At 39.4% G+C, this 18339-nt stretch overlaps 1 protein-coding gene across 3 annotated transcripts; it reads left to right on the forward strand.

Moving 5' to 3' along the window:
* The first annotated feature begins 107 nt into the window (after positions 1 to 107).
* On the forward strand, positions 108 to 16797 carry rab3gap2 (RAB3 GTPase activating protein subunit 2 (non-catalytic)). 3 transcript variants are annotated; one of them, XM_082143945.1, is made up of 35 exons: positions 108 to 416; positions 1204 to 1277; positions 1368 to 1488; positions 1606 to 1687; positions 1982 to 2029; positions 2439 to 2514; positions 2743 to 2844; positions 2975 to 3074; positions 3206 to 3304; positions 5632 to 5780; positions 5917 to 5996; positions 6115 to 6204; positions 6818 to 6957; positions 7686 to 7881; positions 7965 to 8108; positions 8203 to 8285; positions 8920 to 8984; positions 9066 to 9156; positions 9240 to 9361; positions 9460 to 9664; positions 10323 to 10420; positions 10608 to 10713; positions 10801 to 10961; positions 11037 to 11211; positions 11536 to 11667; positions 11774 to 11880; positions 13539 to 13605; positions 13735 to 13805; positions 13890 to 13925; positions 14025 to 14144; positions 14279 to 14494; positions 14882 to 14971; positions 15188 to 15388; positions 15718 to 15882; positions 15962 to 16797. In XM_082143945.1, the coding sequence occupies exons 1-35, from the start codon at positions 305 to 307 to the stop codon at positions 16112 to 16114; spliced, it is 4077 nt and encodes a 1358-aa protein (XP_082000071.1). In that variant the 5' UTR covers positions 108 to 304; the 3' UTR covers positions 16115 to 16797. The 3 variants fall into 3 exon arrangements, with proteins under 3 accessions (XP_082000071.1, XP_082000072.1, XP_082000073.1); XM_082143946.1 differs by having other exon boundaries at positions 109 to 416; positions 14025 to 14099; XM_082143947.1 differs by lacking the exons at positions 108 to 416; positions 1204 to 1277; positions 1368 to 1488; ... (1 more) ...; positions 1982 to 2029; positions 2439 to 2514 and adding an exon at positions 2535 to 2676.
* The last annotated feature ends 1542 nt before the right edge of the window (positions 16798 to 18339 follow it).

The following is an 18339-nucleotide window of genomic DNA, read 5'->3' on the forward strand; positions in this document are numbered from 1 at the left end:
TATGGTACTGACACTCCTCGATTAATATTATATCTTGTGTGCGTGTCCTCCAGGTCAGCAGGAGGCAGCAGCGCGATTAGCGTGTCTATAGCGGATGTGGATGTGTCATCCCAAACTCACATCACAACAACACACTGACACCCCAGCTGGATTTTCTGACCCACTCTGGTCCAACAAACTGTCAACACCCTCCCAAACCTCACTGACAGGCTCATAAACACACTAAGAGGTGGTACGTGTATCGGACGGTGGGTTTATGTCGTAGAATCCGCAGGTTTTGGGTCCGGTTCGTTCCGCCCGAATCATGTCCTGCTGTCTGCTGGAGTTCGGCCGGGTCCAGGAGCTCAGACAGGTGCGAGAGTTTCTGTTCCCCAAGCACAAGAAAGCCGGCCCGGAGGAAGAGAAAACACAAGCAGGTACTGCTGAAGTCAGTCTGTAACGTTATGTGTATGTAAGGTCCAGTTTAATGATGGTTCTCCTGCACTGCGGTTGTTCTGTGATTTATGGGTGTCAGTAAGGGTGTTGGTGGATGGTTGGTAGAGTTAAAAAGTGGATGTTCGGAGGTAACGTTAAATGCAGAACGACAGTATAATCAACCTACTAAATATAAATATGCAGAAAAACTTCTGTGAGAGGTAGGTTTGGAGTTGGGGGATATGATATATACAGATTTTATAGTAATCTTATGCTAAGTCAATTGAAATTTTGCTGGTGATTATTTGAAAAAAGGCAATGTGTAAAAAGTAAATTGTCTGACTGCGATGCAGAATAACTTATTCACTCCCTGCAGAGAGAAAGAGGGAGAGGAAGGGAGGTGTGTTTGCCCTTGGTGAATGAGTCATCCTGCAGAAAGATTCTGAAGCACATGACTGAACGAAAGACCAATGAAGAGAAAGACAGGAAAAGAAAAGGGAAGGGACCTTGCATTCAAGATTCTGTCATTCGATTGACAGGCAATTTGTGTTGACTATAGTGTAGTCACTAGTATAGTATACAGTCAACACTTGACTATAGTGACGCGAGAGAGAAATGAGTAGGCTATGCATGGACTTAAAGATAGCGAGAAAAAGGATAAGACTGTGTAAATAAGCTCTAACAGAGGTTGAAGGAGCAGATTGAGCCGAATGTAATAGTGAATAGATTAATCCTTGCTGACCACATTACTTACAGCATATCATTTTCTCTCTCTCTCTCTCTCTCTAGAGAATGAGTTAACGTGGGATGACTCGGACTGGGGCTCCTGGGAGAATCCTGACGGTAAAGAGGATGGAGCTCAGGTTTGTATTAAAGGATTTGAAGCCAAAAATGAAAATTATGTTATTATTCACTCAAATGAAATGTCATTCCAAACCTGTGTGTTCTCCTAGGCTGAGGAGCAGGAGGAGCAACAGCAAAGCGCCCCCTGGCTGCAGGACTGTGTTCTGTCTCTCTCGCCTTGCTCAGATCTACTGGTCATTGCTCGAGAGCATAAAGCCACATTTCTCTCTGGTACACACATACAGTACTGATTAATCTCTTCTTTATTGCTTATTGGTTATTGATTGGTATAACTCGTAGATTGATTGACTGACTGATTGATTGATTGATTGATTGATTGATTGGCAGCAAAGTGGCGGACAGCTGAAAGTGGGCAGGAGGAAATGGCCCTAACTGTGACCTGGAGCGGAACGCTGAGAGTTGAAGAGGGGTGAGAGACAAAATAGCAGAAGGCAGGGTCAGGTTTGAATGGTTTTATGGGAAATAACATAAAGGAATTTAATCCCACAAAGAAAAAAGGATGAGTACAAGACAAAAAAGGAATTGGGCAATATTATAAGTAGAGGAGTTTATAACCATTTATAAACATTTAATAAAAAGATATGTTTAGAATAAGAGGGATTGTAATAAATAGAAAACTCAGAGGCAGAAGAACAAAAAGAAATAAAGATAATGTTTTATTTTTGTTCATTGGTTCTCAATTTTCTGTCTGTTCTTTTCACAGAGAGTGTATCAATAGTGTTATCTGTATTCCGTTGGCCAGCCAGAAGAGGTAAGAACATCAAACTCACACACACACTCCTGTATAAACAGATCTACTCTTTCACATACACTACCGTTCAAAAGTTTGGGGTCAGTTTTACTTTCTATTCATCAAAGAATTCAAAAAATGTCCACAAAAATATTAAGCAACACAACTGCTTTTAACGTTGATGATAATAATAAGAAATGTTTCTTGAGAAGAAGAAGAGAAAAAAAGAATGGCTGCTGGAAATTCAGCTTTGCAATCACATGAATAAATTGTTTTAAATTATAATAATATTTCCAAGCATTTTTTACTGTTTATTTGATCAAATAAATGCATACTTGGTTAACATTAGAGACTTCTTTCAAAAACATTAAAAAAATCGTACGATCTCCAAACATTTGAACGGTAATGTATGTGCTCATTATCTCTTTAGAAGTTCTACCGGCCGACCCGACTGGACCTGTATTGTGGTTGGATTCAGCTCAGGTCATGTCCGTTTCTACACAGAGGTACTGTGATGTTTCCTGACCTATAAACTCACCAGCTGAATTGGACTCTTTAATGCATTAATAATAAACAGTAATGTGTAATTTTTAATTAAAGCCAGACCAGTATCAGCAGAACAGATAATCCACTGGTCTTATCCATTGTGTGTGTGTGTGTGTATGTGTGTGTGTGTGTGTGTGTGTGTGTGTGTGTGTGTGTGTGTGTGTGTGTGTGTGTGTGTGTGTGTGTAGAGTGGTGTTCTCCTGTTGGCCCAGTTGTTGCATGAAGATCCTGTGCTGCGACTCAAATGTCGCACCTATGAGATTCCACGTCACCCTGGAGTAACGGAACAGGTACCGATAACTCTTACACTGACTGATGTGTTCATTTCTGCACAAAGCAATTCTTAGCATGGTTACACATGACACCTTAACTTAAACAGCAGACCAAACTACGCTGATGATGTTTAAATCTCTCTATCAGCATGAGGAGCTCAGTATTTTGTACCCAGCAGCCCTGGTCACCATCGATGGCTTTAGTCTCTTCCAGTCTTTACGTGCCTGTCGAAACCAGGTTGCCAGAGGTAAGATAGAGAGTGCTGGTGTGTATGAATGTGTATCAGGCTTTCACCAGATTTTATTGTGGCCAGTAATGCCTTTCATGTTATTTGTTTTAATCCCTTTTATTTCCTATATCTATCCCTTTGCCTTTTAGCGGCAGCAGCAGGAAGTGATGTCATCCAGCCTCCACCACTGGCCTATAAGAAGTGGGGCCTACAAGATATGGACACAATTACAGACCATTCCAGCATCGGTAAGAGAGATTTCTTTTAATTAATTCCTCTAACATTTTCTTTTTTATCTTTTTGAACAGAAAGCCACAGCACAGTAGAAAAACTGTTAATATACACTATCCTACAAAACTTTGGGGTCGGTAGTATGGAAGTAAAATAATGGCAAATGTTTTCGAAACAAAAGCTTGTTGAATTGCACTACTTGAAAAAATATGCATTGCATTTACCGTGCTTGCATTTTAATGCATTGTAATTTTATGGCTTGTATTTTTATGGTCTGAAAACATGGTCGGATACTTAAGATGTGAAAATTTCAATTCAAAACATCTCACACACATTTTCATTATTAAAACTTCAATAATCCATATTCACCTTTCAGATTTCACATTAAAAATACATAACCTATAATATTCAACTGGCAATTTTCGATCCATTTTATTTCGCTTTACAAATTCGCTTCCACAAATTCAGTGGTTCAAATTCGACAGAAAATTCACCATTTCACATCCGGGAACTGCAGGAATAGCAGTAGAGTACCGATTGATAATCTCCATCTGCTGTTAGTCTATCTCACCAGCAGGAGGTGGAAGCGGCTGTTGATGAAGACCAAAGCAACAGTTAGAGAGAGTAATTCATTTCATTCACAAATGTGTGGTGATTATCAGGGCCAGTAACGTTATATATGCGGAAAAGCTGATAAAGACACAAAAGCAGCATTTATTTTTAATTCAGTGTGTTCACGGTTACTTTCCCTGTGTACATGTAAGCAGCTTTCTCTACCGTGAACGATACTATAACGTTATTCCCCGATGCTGATATACAGATCAAACGTTAAATATGAGGTAGACATATATTTCTCTCGGTTGTTTAGTTTCATTAACTTTATAACGTGGCGCTGTGCTTCAGTACTACGGTTTCCCTTCATACGTCATACTTCAGGATTCCCCTGCCGTCGGGACATATAAAATTATTATTATAGCTTAATGGACTAATACAGTGATATAAAAGACCAAACTCGCACCTCATTGGGGACTTAGGCTATACTATTTAAGCTACAGGCAAGCAGATGAGCTCGCGCAAAGTTTGATGCTTAACGTTTCCTGGTGAAATACTGGCATAAAGTTGACTTGATATTGGATGTTCGATATTTGCAAATTTAGGGACCGGCTCTAAAGTTACATACGACATTGGTATACACGTTTCTAACTTCAATAGCATTTGAAGAGAATGAATTACAGTCATAAAAACAACTGTAAAGTGTTCATGTAGGTGTCAGGCATGATGCACACCTTTTAGATTCTTGATATTTAATAAAATAAACTGTCAAATCATGTGTAAATATTGCTATTTTTTCACTACCACATGAGCTCATATTTATTTTAATATCAACAATCTAAAAGTTGTGCATCATGCCTGACACCTACATGAACATTTTACAGTTGGTTTTATGACTGTAAGTCATAGGAAATATGAACTTGCACGTTTTTACATTAACAATGGCACACATTTTCACTTTTTATGAACATATGCCTGAATTATCAGGAAAAATAAATGACAAGAAGACTTCAGTGGCTTTCCTCAGTCACAGCTCGAGCTGAGGTAAACACAGTGGGCGTCACCATGGCAACCCACAACATACTCCTTCTAGTGGCAACAATTGCATTTTTCTTTTCTAACTCAGTATGACTCAGTCTACAATACAATAAATGTCCCCTTTTTGTCACATCATAAATTAATTTATTTATTTATTCACGAAAAATGAAGAAATATTAATTATAGAACAAACATTACCTTGTGACTACACATGGGTGAATCACACAAGCACTGTTAATGCAATGCATATTTTCTCGTGCAGTTCAACAAGCTTTTTTGTTTCAAAAACATTTGGCATTCATTTTCTTCCATACGGTAGAATGTTTTTGAAAAAGTCTCATGCTCAAGGCTGCATTTAAAAAAAAAAAAAATACACTAGAAACAGTAATGTTGGGAAATATTATTAGGCTATATTCTAAAATAACTGTTTATGATTGTAATGTATTTTAAAAATTTAATTTATTCCTGTGATGGCAAAGCTGAATTTTCAGCATCATTACTCCAGTCTTCAGTTTCACATGACTCTTCAGAAATGATTCTAATATACTGATTTGGTGCTCAAGAAACTTGATATCAAGTTTCTTGTTATCAATGTTGAAAACTGTTTTTTTTTTTTTTGGGGGAAATGTGATGCATTGTTTAGGATCATTTGATAAATAGAAAGCTCAAAAAGAAACTGCATAAATTTGAAATATGAATCTTACAGTCCCCAAACTTTTGATTGGTAGTGTAAGGTGATGCCTGTCTCTTTCAGGTATTACTACTCTGAGTGTGTTCGATCAGATGAAAAATGCCTCTATTCTGGGAGGATATCATGCTTCGGTTAAAGGAAGCCCTCCTGCTATGAGTCAGTATATCACAGTGGGAGGAGGACCTTACACTGGATTCTACTACGCTATAGAGGTACACACACACACACACACACACACACACACACACACACACACACACATCTTTTCCTTGGTCTATTGTTGGTGCTTGTGGCTTATTTGTAGTTGTTCTTGATGATTATGGCCATTTTTCCTCTCTCAAATCTCAGGGAAGTTCTCAGCCTCTTCTCTCCCATGTGGCTCTGGCTGTGGCCAGCAAACTCACATCAGCTCTGTTCAATGCTGCCAGGTCTGTGTGTCTGGGTTATTTTAACTGTTGGCTCTCATTAGCACTGGCCTGTCATGTTCAAGCTCACTCCATGTTTACGAATTCTTGGTCTCTGTCTCTCTCTTTTCTTCCTCCATAGTGGTTGGTTGGGATGGAAGAGTAAAAATGAAGAGGAGTCAGTGCAGAAACAGAAGCCAAAGGTGGAGCCGGCCACAGCACTTCCTGTTAGGTAAATCTGTATGCAGTAACACTACCTTCCAACGTTGCTTTTTAACTTCTTTTAATCATATACACACCAGTGTTGGGTGTAATATATTACTAATTAATTATTGTAATTTAATTACTTTTCCCTTGAAAAAGTCAAGTTAAGGGATTACTCTTAATTTTTCTGTAATTAAATTACAGTTACTTCTGATGTAATAGACTGTATAGACCAATATAACTATTCTATATAAAACAATATAGGATTTAACATCAAAATTTGACATCTAATGGTGAAATACATGTTTTAATCTAAGATTCTACCTTCAAATACTCTGGTCAATTCAAGAATAATTTATGCAATTTTATATTATTTATTTTAAAGAATCAAAAGAGCAGTTTCATGTCTATCCTTGTTTTGTTCAATTGGTCAAAGTTGATATGGAATTTAGAAAGTAATTATTAATAAGTAATGTAATACTTTTTAGAGCGAGAAATTAATGAAATAATTGAATTACACTGTAAAAGATGTAATTAGTAGCTAGTAATTAATGACTTTTTTGAGAGTAACTTACCAAACACTGATACACACCATATTTAACTCATTTAAGTGCACAATTAAATTTTTCTGCTTTCATCAGGTTTGGTCTTCCAGATTCTCGTCGACATGGCGAGTCTATCTGTCTCTCTCCATGTAACACTATGGCCGGAGTCACAGACGACTTTGGCAGAGTCACGCTGCTGGATGTGGCACGAGGCATCGCTATCAGGATGTGGAAGGGTGAGCAGTGTAGCGCAACTAATGTAGTCTGATTTGTGAACAAGGATCTTATGAGCCTGTTCCTATTAAATTGCAGAAGTATCTTGTGACAAACAAGATTTGAATCAGTGTAACCAATGCTTTAGTGAACAAACACACTGAAAACATCAGAGCAAATCAGTATCATTAGGGACTGCTTGTCCATATGACAATGTGTTGTTAAAAGTAATTTTTTTGTAATAAATTATATTTTAGTTTTAAAAACTAAAGCATTTTAATCTTGAAAACGATTTTTTTATGCTAAATGTTATTGTACAAAAAATTAACATTTGTTTTAAATATAATTAAGTAAATACTGTAATTATACAAATAAATTAAACTATATTAAAAAAACAAATGAAATTTTATTTTAATATTTAGAATACTAGTATTTATAAAATGTTATATGCAATAATATAATTATATAATTACATACATACACTACACTACTGTTCAACTGTTTTTGAGGTAATTATTTAAAAATATTTTCAATATTTGTATTAATTGAACTGTGAAAAGTGGCGGCAAAGATATTTATAATGTTACATAAGATTTCTGTTTCAAATCAAGGCTTTGAACTTGCTATTCATCAAAGAATCCTGTACAAAATGTATCACAGTTTAATTTTAAGCAATAAATTGTAATATTTATTTTAAATGGTAGTGTATATAAACAATAAAACATTTTCTTAATGTCTGTATTGTGTGTAGGTTATCGTGATGCTCAGCTCGGGTGGGTGCAGGTGTCAGAGGCTCCTGGGGAGAGAGAAATAGCCACATCTCCCTCTATGCCCCGCCGGCACGCCCAGTTTCTGGTGATTTATGCCCCACGTAGGGGCATTTTAGAGGTGTGGGGAACTCAGCATGGACCTCGAGTAGGGGCTTTTACTGTAGGCAAACATTGCAGGTACACACTCTAACTAAAAAAAACTTAAATATATTGCTACAATTCAAAAATGCATATTCATTAATTCATTACTCTCTCTTAAGGCTGTTGTATGCAGGTCACAGGTTAATGGGTGTGAATAGTGTAACCAGTCAGGGTTGGCAGATACACACACAGCAGGTGTGTCTGTTTGATCCGGTTAATGGAGCCCTGAGAGCCATTACCATACCATTCCACCTGGCACTCAGGTACACACTCATACATAAAAATTGCACATTAATATAAAAAAAACCACACATAATGCAGGTGAGCACAGATGCATCTGTTCTGTTTGTTGGTCAGTGATAAGAAGAGTGAGCGTGCTAAAGACATGCACCTGCTGAGGAGACTCACCACTCTACTGAGGACCAGGGAGGTGGAACCAGGTCAGACATACCTCATAGTTCACTCAAATATGTAAATTCTGTCATTATTTACTCATTCTCAAGTTGTTCCAAACCTGTATGAATGTATCTGTATCTCTTCTGCTGAACACTAAAGAAGATATTTTGAAGAATATGGGTAACCTCACAGTTGATGGGGGTGGTGGTGGCGCAATGGATAAGACACATGCCTTTGGTGTGAGAGACCCGGGTTCGAATCCACTGTGAGACACCAATGTGTCCCTGAGCAAGACACTTAACCCCTAGTTGCTCCAGAGGCGTGCGACCTCTGACATATATAGCAATTGTAAGTCGCTTTGTATAAAAGCGTCAGCTAAATGAATAAATGTAAATGTAAAAATGATGGGCCCCATTGACTTCCAAAGGATGGAGAAAAAAATACTATGGAAGTAAATAAGGGCCCATCTTGGTTACTGACATTCTTCAAAATACCTTTTGCGTTCTGAAGAAGAAAGAAATTGATACAGGTTTGGAACAACTTTAGGGTGAGTGCATATACATCAGAACATCTTTAAGTTGTCTTTTTTTAAAAGAACAACTACCCAATGTTGTGTTTAAGTTCTATTGCACTGATGTGTCCACATGTTTGAGTTGACCTTTGAACTTTGATTGACAGCGCTGCTTGAGAGTGAAGCACAAAGTGTGTTACTGGACATTAAACATCCAGCTATTAAGAAACAGGTTAGTAAAACACACTCACAGCAACATGTTCATTCAAATATGTTAATAAATTATTTAATAAAATATTTGATTGATTGACAGGCCCTGGAGTCACTGCTGTCCAATAAGAATGCACCAGTGTCCTGTTTGACCCATGTTACTCGTGCATTATTGGCTAGCCTGAAAGAACAAGGTAACTCCCTCAATCCTCACTGGGCACTGTGTATTTTTCATATTTAAACATTTAGATCTGGTTTTCATGCGTCTTCGTATTAGATCCTGAAGCAGTGGATGAGTCGTTGCTGCAATTTTGTTCATCCCAGCTCAAACTTCTCCAGCTCTATACAGATGTTCAGTTACTGCACACACCAGATTCATCACCCACTGAGCCAGAACATGTGAGTAACACATGCACACAGACACTATCCAATTAAGCAAAACTAATGTACCATTGTCACACTAAGATTTGAACTTAAGACTTCTGCTCTCTGTACAGCCGTCTTTTTCTGGCATTGAGGAGGATCTTGCTCGTGTTGGCCCAATCCTGCAACGATACACAGAGATGAACTCTCGGCCCTCTGTCTCATTTGCTCAAGACTCTAGTGGGCCGCTGCCAGTCCGAACATTTCTGTCTCAGTTGGAATGGGTGAACGGAGAGCTCAGAGTGATTAAACAACCTGATACCGACTGGACCCAACTAGGTAAAACCGCTCCCTGCTAGTGCTATGTGTTTATTTTTATGCATTATTTTAATTTTTTAAAGACCCCCTGTGGTGAAAATAAAGTTTTTAGTATTGTTTATATGTCTATGTGGTGTTTTTAATATGCTTTTAGACAAACATGTAACCGATCCCATTAACGTGCAGGTGGGGCTTTTCTCAACCGACTTTCCATGATGTTCAGATCATCTAACTTTTTAGATGGCGAACAGGAACATGTGTTTACATGGTTTGTGTAGCATTAAAAACACATTATTAGCTGTTTGATAACATAGTCAAGCCAAAGGCTAATTATATAATTTACGGTCATGTGTCTGACATTGTGGAGAGTTTACTACAGTAAAGTTGACCAAGTGGAACAGGTACTCCGAACTGGTGTGATTGAGTGGAGGCGGGGACCAATTTGCATATTCTCTTAAATTTTATTTTTAAAACACAATAATAACCAAATGTTATCTTTTGCAATTCTCAAAATGAATATCCATTTTTGCCTAAATTCACTTGTAACATTTTAAACGATTGGTTTAAGTTTTTATAAATTTTTATGAAAATAATTATCTGCCTCTTCAGAATTTTAATATTGGTGTGCCACTGTCATTATATAAGTTATTAATTGATGTGTGAATTTGAATGCTTTCAGGTAGTTTCCTGTTCTGGGGTTGTCTGTCTGGACAGAGTCCTTTACAGAGAGTGTGTGAGACTCTGCAGGAAAGTGGCATCAGCCCTCAGCAGCTATTGGTAAGATAAAGTGATGTAAAAAGAACAAAAGATTGAAGGATGGATTGATTAGAAATTAATGTGAATTTGCTGAGATTTTTGCTCTTTATAAAAATCTCTCCTTTTGATTTCACACTGTTTCTCTGTCTGTCTGTCTGTCTGTCTGTCTGTCTCTCTCTCTCTCTCTCTCTCTCTCTCTCTCTGGCAGTCTTTGCTCTTGTCAGTTTGGCTGAACAAAGAGAAAGAAGTACTGAAGATCCCAGATGCCGTCTCACACCTGCACACGTTGCTGTCTACCCTCAGCTCAATGAAAGGTCTTTAACATCATCTGGAGAAGAGACTGACCTTGGGTCCTCTATATTTTATCATGTATATTAATATTTCAATTGTGTGTGTATCAGGAGCAGTAGATGAGTCATGGGACGGCCAGTGTGTCTCACCCTGGTGGCAGCAGGTCCGCACAGCATGTGTTCAGTCTGAAAGCGCGGCCTCCGCACTACTGGCTGCTCTAGTCGCTCATCGTGTAGCCAAGAATGCCATCACCAGGCTGGCAGAGAGCAAGGTGTCTGTGTGTGTCTTTTTTCTGCATCTGCAGAATTGGTGCAGAGTGTGTTTAACACTCTTTCTCTCTGTGCAGTTTCAGGAGGAGTGGGTGTGTGTTTCTCTGGAGTTGGAGCAGTGGGTGGTGTGTATAAAGCAGTTGGAGGATGTTCTTGCTCTGCAGACGCTGCTCTGCCTGCCATCTCTTCAGGGCTCTACAGGGGGCACTGTTACACGCTGCTCAGTCAAAACACTATTAGAGAGTGGCAGAGGTGCATAAAACACACATACACTACCATTCCAAATTGTGGGGTCATAAGATTTTTTTAAAGTAATTAATGCTTTTATTTTGCAAGGATGCCTTAAAGTGACTAAAAGTGTCAGTAAAGATATTTATAATGTTACAAAGATTTCTATTTCAAATAAATGCTGTTCTTTTTAACTTTGTTTATCGAAGAATCGAATAAATGCAACTTTTAAAGCTAGTGAATATTGAAGCTGTCAGTAAAATTAAGATTAAAATCTATGCTTTCATACCAGGTAATAGGCAAATGAATGATTATAGTGTTTCCATATTTTCGTTTTTTGTCTTTTAGGTGGTGTAGCAGACTGCGTTTCAAAATTGATCTTCAGACAGGGTGTGTCTCCAGATCTCTTGAGTAAGATCCTTCAACAGAAGGGAGAGAATGAGCCCAAAGAACAGCCAGGCAGGGAGGAGAAACTGGAGGGTAACCGTGGAGATTCTTGATCATGTGACTTGGATGATACATCAAAATTGTTCCATGGTGGTTTCTTTTAACCATCTGTGTGTATTCTGTGTGTGGGTTGTCTCAGAGCTGCTGGAGTGTGTCTGTCAGCGGTTCCCAAGCTCTCTGTCTCCTGATGTACTGTTTGCTCACTGTAGCTGGGAAAATGTGGTCCAGTGGAACAAAGACCCAGAGGTAAAGACTTTAAAAAGTCTTATTTAGAACTTAAAAATAAATACTGGAACCAAATGACTTGTTTTTGTTAATGTACATTAATTTAGCAAAAGAATTGTATTTATTTTTTTCTCAAATACTTACTTCTAAAAGTACTAAAAAATTGTTAAAGGGTAACTAAACCCCTGGTCAGAGCCTGACTCCACCCACTGGCAATATTTGAAAAATGCTGAAAAGAAGGCAGGGCCCAGTGGAGAGGGGGCGTGCATCTGAGACGTATCTCTCTGAAGGCAAGGGCGTGGTTAGCTGGTACCCTCTGATGTCAGAGGGTACCACAACTTCCAATAGGAAAATTCAATTGCAGTAGCCACTGTTCAACCTGAAGAGTGCAGCACTCAGACGTTTTTACACCATATATTGTAGAATTAAAACACTTTAAACACAAATTTCAAAAAAATTACTTGAATCAATGAACAGCACTAATAAAGCCCCATTCTTACAGATCATTAACTAAAAAAAGTTGGTTTAGTTACCCTTTAATGGAACAGTCAAGTTACCTTTATTTAAAGATACAGCTTTACAATGATAACAGGAAAATGATGCATTTCGGCTGTTGTTCAGCTGAAGTTCAGTGTTGATTCAGTTCTGTTGTAAAGATTATGAATTATTAAATCAGTTAATTTCTTCTATGAAGTAGTTCTGCAAAAAATTGTCCAGCTCAGTTCAGTTATCATACAACAGTGTCAGTACAGTCAGATCATTAATATCGTTGAATATTAAGTGTCCCCAACTTAGCAAGCCAGAGGTGACAGTGGCAAGGAACCCAAACTCCATCAGGTGACAGAATGGAGAAAAAAAACCTTGGGAGAAACCAGGCTCAGTCAGGGGCCAGTTCTCCTCTGGCCAATGAATGAACACGGTGTCATTATGATTTAGGCTGCATCACAAGTCAGAATTCAGATCGGGATCGGTAGCATTCAAATATTCACCCAGTTCCTTTTGCTTTTTCCGGTTGACCTTATTTATGCAGCCTAACAATCATTTAACTGATTTGAATAATAGAAATTGATTATGTATTATGTGTATGCCAGGTTAAAGTTATGTGTTTTTTAGTCTAGATTTAAACTGACAGTGTGTCTGCTTCCCGAACAAGGCTAGGGCGACTATTCCACAGGATCTACTGCCTGCGGTTGATTTTGATATTCTAGGTATTATCAACTGGCCTGAATTTTGAGATTGCAGTAGACATGAAGGACTAAAATGAGTTCAGAGCTCGCTCAAGGAGCTAAACCATTTAGTGCTTTGTAATTAATTAGCAAGATTTTAAAATGTATGCGCTGTTTAGTAGGGAGCCAGTGCAGTGTTGACAGAACTGGGCTAATATGGTCATACTTCCTGGTTCTAGTAAGAACTCTAGCTGCTGCGTTTTGGACCAACTGGAGTTTGTTTATTAAGCTTGCTGTTTATTAAGCGTGCAGGGCAACCACCCACGAATCCTTGCTATTCGCTGTTCAGTAATACTGAACTGATATATACTGAGTTCTAATCTAATCTAATCTAATCTAATCTAATCTAATCTAATCTAATCTTATCTAATATAATATATACTGATATTACTAATACTGATATCAAATATCAGCCAATCACAGAGGACACTTCATCTCTCTCTTTCTGTTCAGGTGGGGCAGTACTTAGAGTGGTCAGTGGAGTTTTTGAAGATGATCTCCAGTCCTTACATTCAGTTGGGTAAGAGTCACTAATAAAAAATGACATATATTGACCAAGTGAAAGCTGATTTCTGTTGCCACAACATATTTCTTCACAACAGAAGGATTTCCATGATAACTCTCTCTGCCTCAACTGCTCTTCCCTCAGGTGTCTCTGCAATGATGTGGCAGACCTTCATAGTCAAGCGGTTTTCAGCTGCTGCCTTCCTAATGGAAAAGGTTTGTGTGTCTGTGTACTTTGGCTCTTTCTCTTTGTGTGCTGTGACTAAGATTAAATAATTGACGGTGCATGTGTTGATCTAGGTGGGAAAGGCACCTAAAGACCGGCTGTGCAGACGGGTAAGAGAAGACACAAATAATTAATTCAATTTAGATCGGTTTCATTTGAATTAACTTGTGTGCGTGTGTGTGTGTGTGTGTGTGTGTGTGTGTGTTTAGGATGTCGGAATGGGAGACGCAGCCGTGAAGAGTTTCCTGGGCTCCTGCGTGCAGTTACTGCAGGCTCTGATGGAGGTCTCATCTTCCTCTTTTCTCCCTTCCTATCCTTTTTTCTCCAGTGTAAGGACTGATCAAACAGTGGATGCATGGGTGGAAGCATGTCTTAAGTTATCGTGGATTTTTCAAGAATGGTTAACAAATTATGGCTTGAAATAAAAGCGTGAAATATATTATAAACGTCTTTTCTCTCTCAGGCGGATTCAGGGGTGGAGGAAGTGTCTGTTCCAGATGTGAGCGTGGAGGAAGTGTGGGGCGGTGCTGACGGTCCAGTGTCTATTGTGGAGTTAGCTTTGGATCAGAGATCCATACACTATCCCCTCGTTCAGCATCATTGCGTGTTAGCTTCACTGCTGCACGCCGCCATGACCTTCTCCCTGCGCCTGAAACCGCTCAGTCTGTTCGACAGCAAGGTAAAAACAGGACAACAAAAACACAATTACCTCACACTTAACTATGTATCTGTCACCATGAAATCATAATTCACATTTTCATTTTTTTAATCATTATAAATTCCCCTCCCTCTTGCAATTACATCTGTTCTCTGATGACGTGCTCACCAGCGCAAGGACTGAACAATAATCCAGCAGTCAGCAGACTCCTCCAGCAGTCTGTCACTCATATGAAATAGCTGCAATTTGCAAACTACAACGAGCTAATCGTTTTTTTTCTCGTTCGATTTTCCATTTCTCTCAGATGCACATCACTCCAAGGAAAAAAAGATTATCGCGATTTACTTTTCACGTCGACTACAAGTTCTTTTGCCTTTAATTCATGTTGTCTTTTTCTGTCATCTACAGGGCAAGAATGCGTTTTTTAGAGATTTGGCGTCCATTCAGTTGCTGCCCAGTGGAGATATGGACCCCAACCTGGTGGCTGTGAGACAAGAAGTGAGTCAGAACTGCTCTCAACAAGAATGCCCCCCACTAAAATAAGTATTAACATTTTAATTTTATAGTCAGTCTAACATGCATCTTGTACAGTGACAGTGAAATGTTGACCACATATTAACAAAAAGATTCTCGGATAACAGGTTGTAAGATGTTTATAGCTCACCTCTGAAACCAAAGTCGATGCACTGTCTTACTGTATTACTGTGTGTGTAGTTTCTGATGAACGTGTTAACAGGCTGGGTGAAGGTTCTAGCTGAAGCTGAGGAGAACGGTGTGAAACACAGTGGTGCTGAAGACATGTGGCCGTCCGTGTGTATGGAGCTCTCATCTCTACTGCAAGTCAATACTGACATACTACGCAGACACCTTGTTTGTGAGCTCTATAACCAGGGCCTGGACCTGCGGGCAGAGGAGGTAACGCACACACACATTGTTAAACCTCCTGAGCATTCATGTAGGAGTAAAAGATCATGCTTTTCTTTTTTTTCTTTCTAAACTTATCTTTTTGTCATTTTTATTTATTATCTTTTTAAATGTTCGTTTTTTTTGTGTATATATATTTAATCTTTTTTTTTTGTCTTTTTGTAATTTTCTTTTGTTGTTTTTATGATTTTTCTTTGTCTTTTCCTTATTCTTTGTCCTCTGTATATATCTTTTCTTTATCTTTTTTTGTGATTTTTTTTCTTTGTTTTGTCATCTATCTTTTTCTTTTTCCACTTTTTCTTTCTATCGTAATCTCTCAGGTGATGATGGAGGTGCAGGACAAGGATGTTTTGGGTTCTCAGCTGCTGGTGTTGACTGGTCAGAGACTCTCTTTCTCCCTACTGCACTCCCAGTCACAGACCAAACCCAACATGGAGCTACTGGCCCGTCTGCCACCGACCCTCTGCACCTGGCTGAAGGCTATGGTAAGAATACACGGGCTGCACAGTTGGCCAATCTCTTACTGTCTGACACTCACCTGTATCATGGTTTGTGTGTTTTTAGGACCCCAGTGAGCTGCGCTGTCCTTCAGTACCTCTGTCTCAGAGTGGTCAACTGATCAACAAAGTCATCGAGATGCTCCCCGAAAACCACGCCCAGTATAGCCTTGCCCTCCACCTGCTGGAGGCTGTGGACTCTTTACAGGAGAGAGAATGAGAATCAAGTTTTTTTTTTAATTCCAGACTCAAAAACTTTCCCAGGAGCCCAAAGACCTGGAAAACCATCCAGTCAGCAGCCTAAATAAATGCATTATCATCAGTAATCTGCTTAATTTAGCAGGCTTTAATCTCTTTCCCAAACTGTCACTAAAATAACATATCAAGAACACTAGCACTTCTAGAGGATGTGCTACCCCACAATGCCTGTGCACACTGAACGTGTCACGAACAAAGGGCCTGGAGTCTCTAGTGTCTAGAGTGTTATTAGGATAAAAACTATGTTATTCATGTACAGTAGTCCTGTAATTAAAGAAAATGGCCATTCTTTACAAGGATGCTTTAAAATAATATTGTGCTTTAATCAGTAAAATCAAAACATTACAGTATATTAACACCATGAGGGGTATATTTTCTATTTCAAATTCTAGATGTTCTTGTTCATTTATTCTGCCAATTAAATGTCTGTAATATCTAATTGATGCTGTTTATAAGTGAACAAGCACTAAAATGTCATCTGTTAGTGTTTGTGTTTATTTTAAATGTACAACTTTAGGTGTGGTTGCAAGGTGAGAGAAAAGAAAGACCTCTTCTGTAGTGCTGACCTTTTATGCAGTCCTGTACCAGCTGTGCCTGGCTGCTCATATAATACATGATACCAAAATTAAAGACAATTTCCGAGAACTGTTGTGCAGCTCATTGTCTTGAAAATGAAACGGGAGCATTAAATTATCAGCAACATGTCCTTAATGTGGGAAGTTGTAGGAACACCTAGTAGGAAATATGATTTGAGAAGGAGTTCATGAGTAAAGGTAAAACATTACAATAACTAGTATTTTCCTACTAAGACAATTCTTAGTAGGAATTTCATCTCATTATTTGAGATGAAATATGAAAATATTTTCCTACTAGGAAATCTGAGGGGAAATATAAATTATAATTTATTGTCTTTACTCATGAAATTGGACTTGAGTCCAATTCCCCTCTTAAATCATATTTCCTACTAGGATCATTTTGATACCTGAGTTTTCAAGTTGGGTGTGCCATAATCTTTCAATTTGGGAGAGGTGAAAACGATTGTGGCTGTGACTGATATTCTTTATTAATTCCCTTTCGAAATGGTTCACTTGCATTGCATCAGTTGCTGACGCTAGGGGAAAACTCCTTTTCTCCAAAAAGCTGAAACATGATTGAGTAGCCTCCATGTAACTGTGTGCACACTATTCAGCTTCGTCTGTCCTCACCTGAAGGCACAGAGCAAAATGGGGAATGTTAAGCTTCACCCGCTCAAAGAGGCCGTTGCAGCACACCTCTGCCCCGTCCACGGCCCTGGGTTGGAAGACCAAGGCCGCCTAACCTTCAAAGCCGTGCAGGACCCTAGCAGCCAAGGCCTACTCCATGGCCGGTAAAGCTGGATCTGCTCAAAACACCATGGCAAGCCTCCAAGTTTTCTGCACCTCCGCTCCATGGACGAGTCTGCCAAGGACACTGCTGCTTTCAGAGCTGCACAGTGCAACTGATCACGCCCTGCGCGCCACTAAATCAACAGCCCAGGCAATTGGCCGGGCTATGGCCAATTTGGGGGTCGTTGAGGGCCACCTTTGGCAGAATTTTATGGAAATCAAGGACGCTGACAAGAAAATCCCTCCTTGACTCCCCAGTTCCCATGGGCCTGTTTGGTTCTGCAGTGGACGGCTTTGCTGAGTGCTTCATCACAGCTCAGATGTCCCTGCAAGCCATGCGTCACTTCTTGCCGAAGCAGGCTAGTTCTGCTGCTGCTTCATGCAAGCATCAGCATCAGCCTTAGGCCAAAGCAGAGCCTGCGGTCATGCAGCACTCCTACAGTGCTAAGCGCTACCCCTTTCCCAAGTGCTAGGGTCCCCGCCTTTAGATAGAGCTGGATCTTGAGCCCAGGGGATTGGTTATTATTGGTGGATCTGAAAGATGCATACTTTCATAGCCAGATCGCCCCTTGTCACAGACCATTGTTGAGATTATTGTTCGAAGGGGTGGCTTACCAGAATACAGTCCTTCCGTTCGGACTGTCTTCGGTTCTGCGCACATTTACGAAGTGCATGGATTTGGCCCTCTCCCCCCTGAGACGGATGGGAGTGTGCATCCTTAAATATCTCAATGACTGACTTGTTTTGGCCTAGCCGAAGCACAAGCTGTGTGCACACAGGTCCCTGCTCTTTAGCCATTTAGAATGAATGGTTCAGAATCAAT

The sequence above is a fragment of the Leuciscus leuciscus genome, assembly GCF_965113295.1.
Source record: "Leuciscus leuciscus genome assembly, chromosome: 17".
NCBI lineage: Eukaryota > Metazoa > Chordata > Actinopteri > Cypriniformes > Leuciscidae > Leuciscus > Leuciscus leuciscus.

Excerpts from the sequence above, each read along its gene's own strand:
- rab3gap2 (XM_082143945.1), top strand. The coding sequence starts at position 305 with ATGTCCTGCTGTCTGCTGGAGTTCGGCCGGGTCCAGGAGCTCAGACAG. Across the intron at positions 6,205-6,817 it reads GCCACAGCACTTCCTGTTAG|GTTTGGTCTTCCAGATTCTC; the intron begins GTAAATCTGTAT and ends TGCTTTCATCAG. Across the intron at positions 7,882-7,964 it reads ACTGTAGGCAAACATTGCAG|GCTGTTGTATGCAGGTCACA; the intron begins GTACACACTCTA and ends CTCTCTCTTAAG.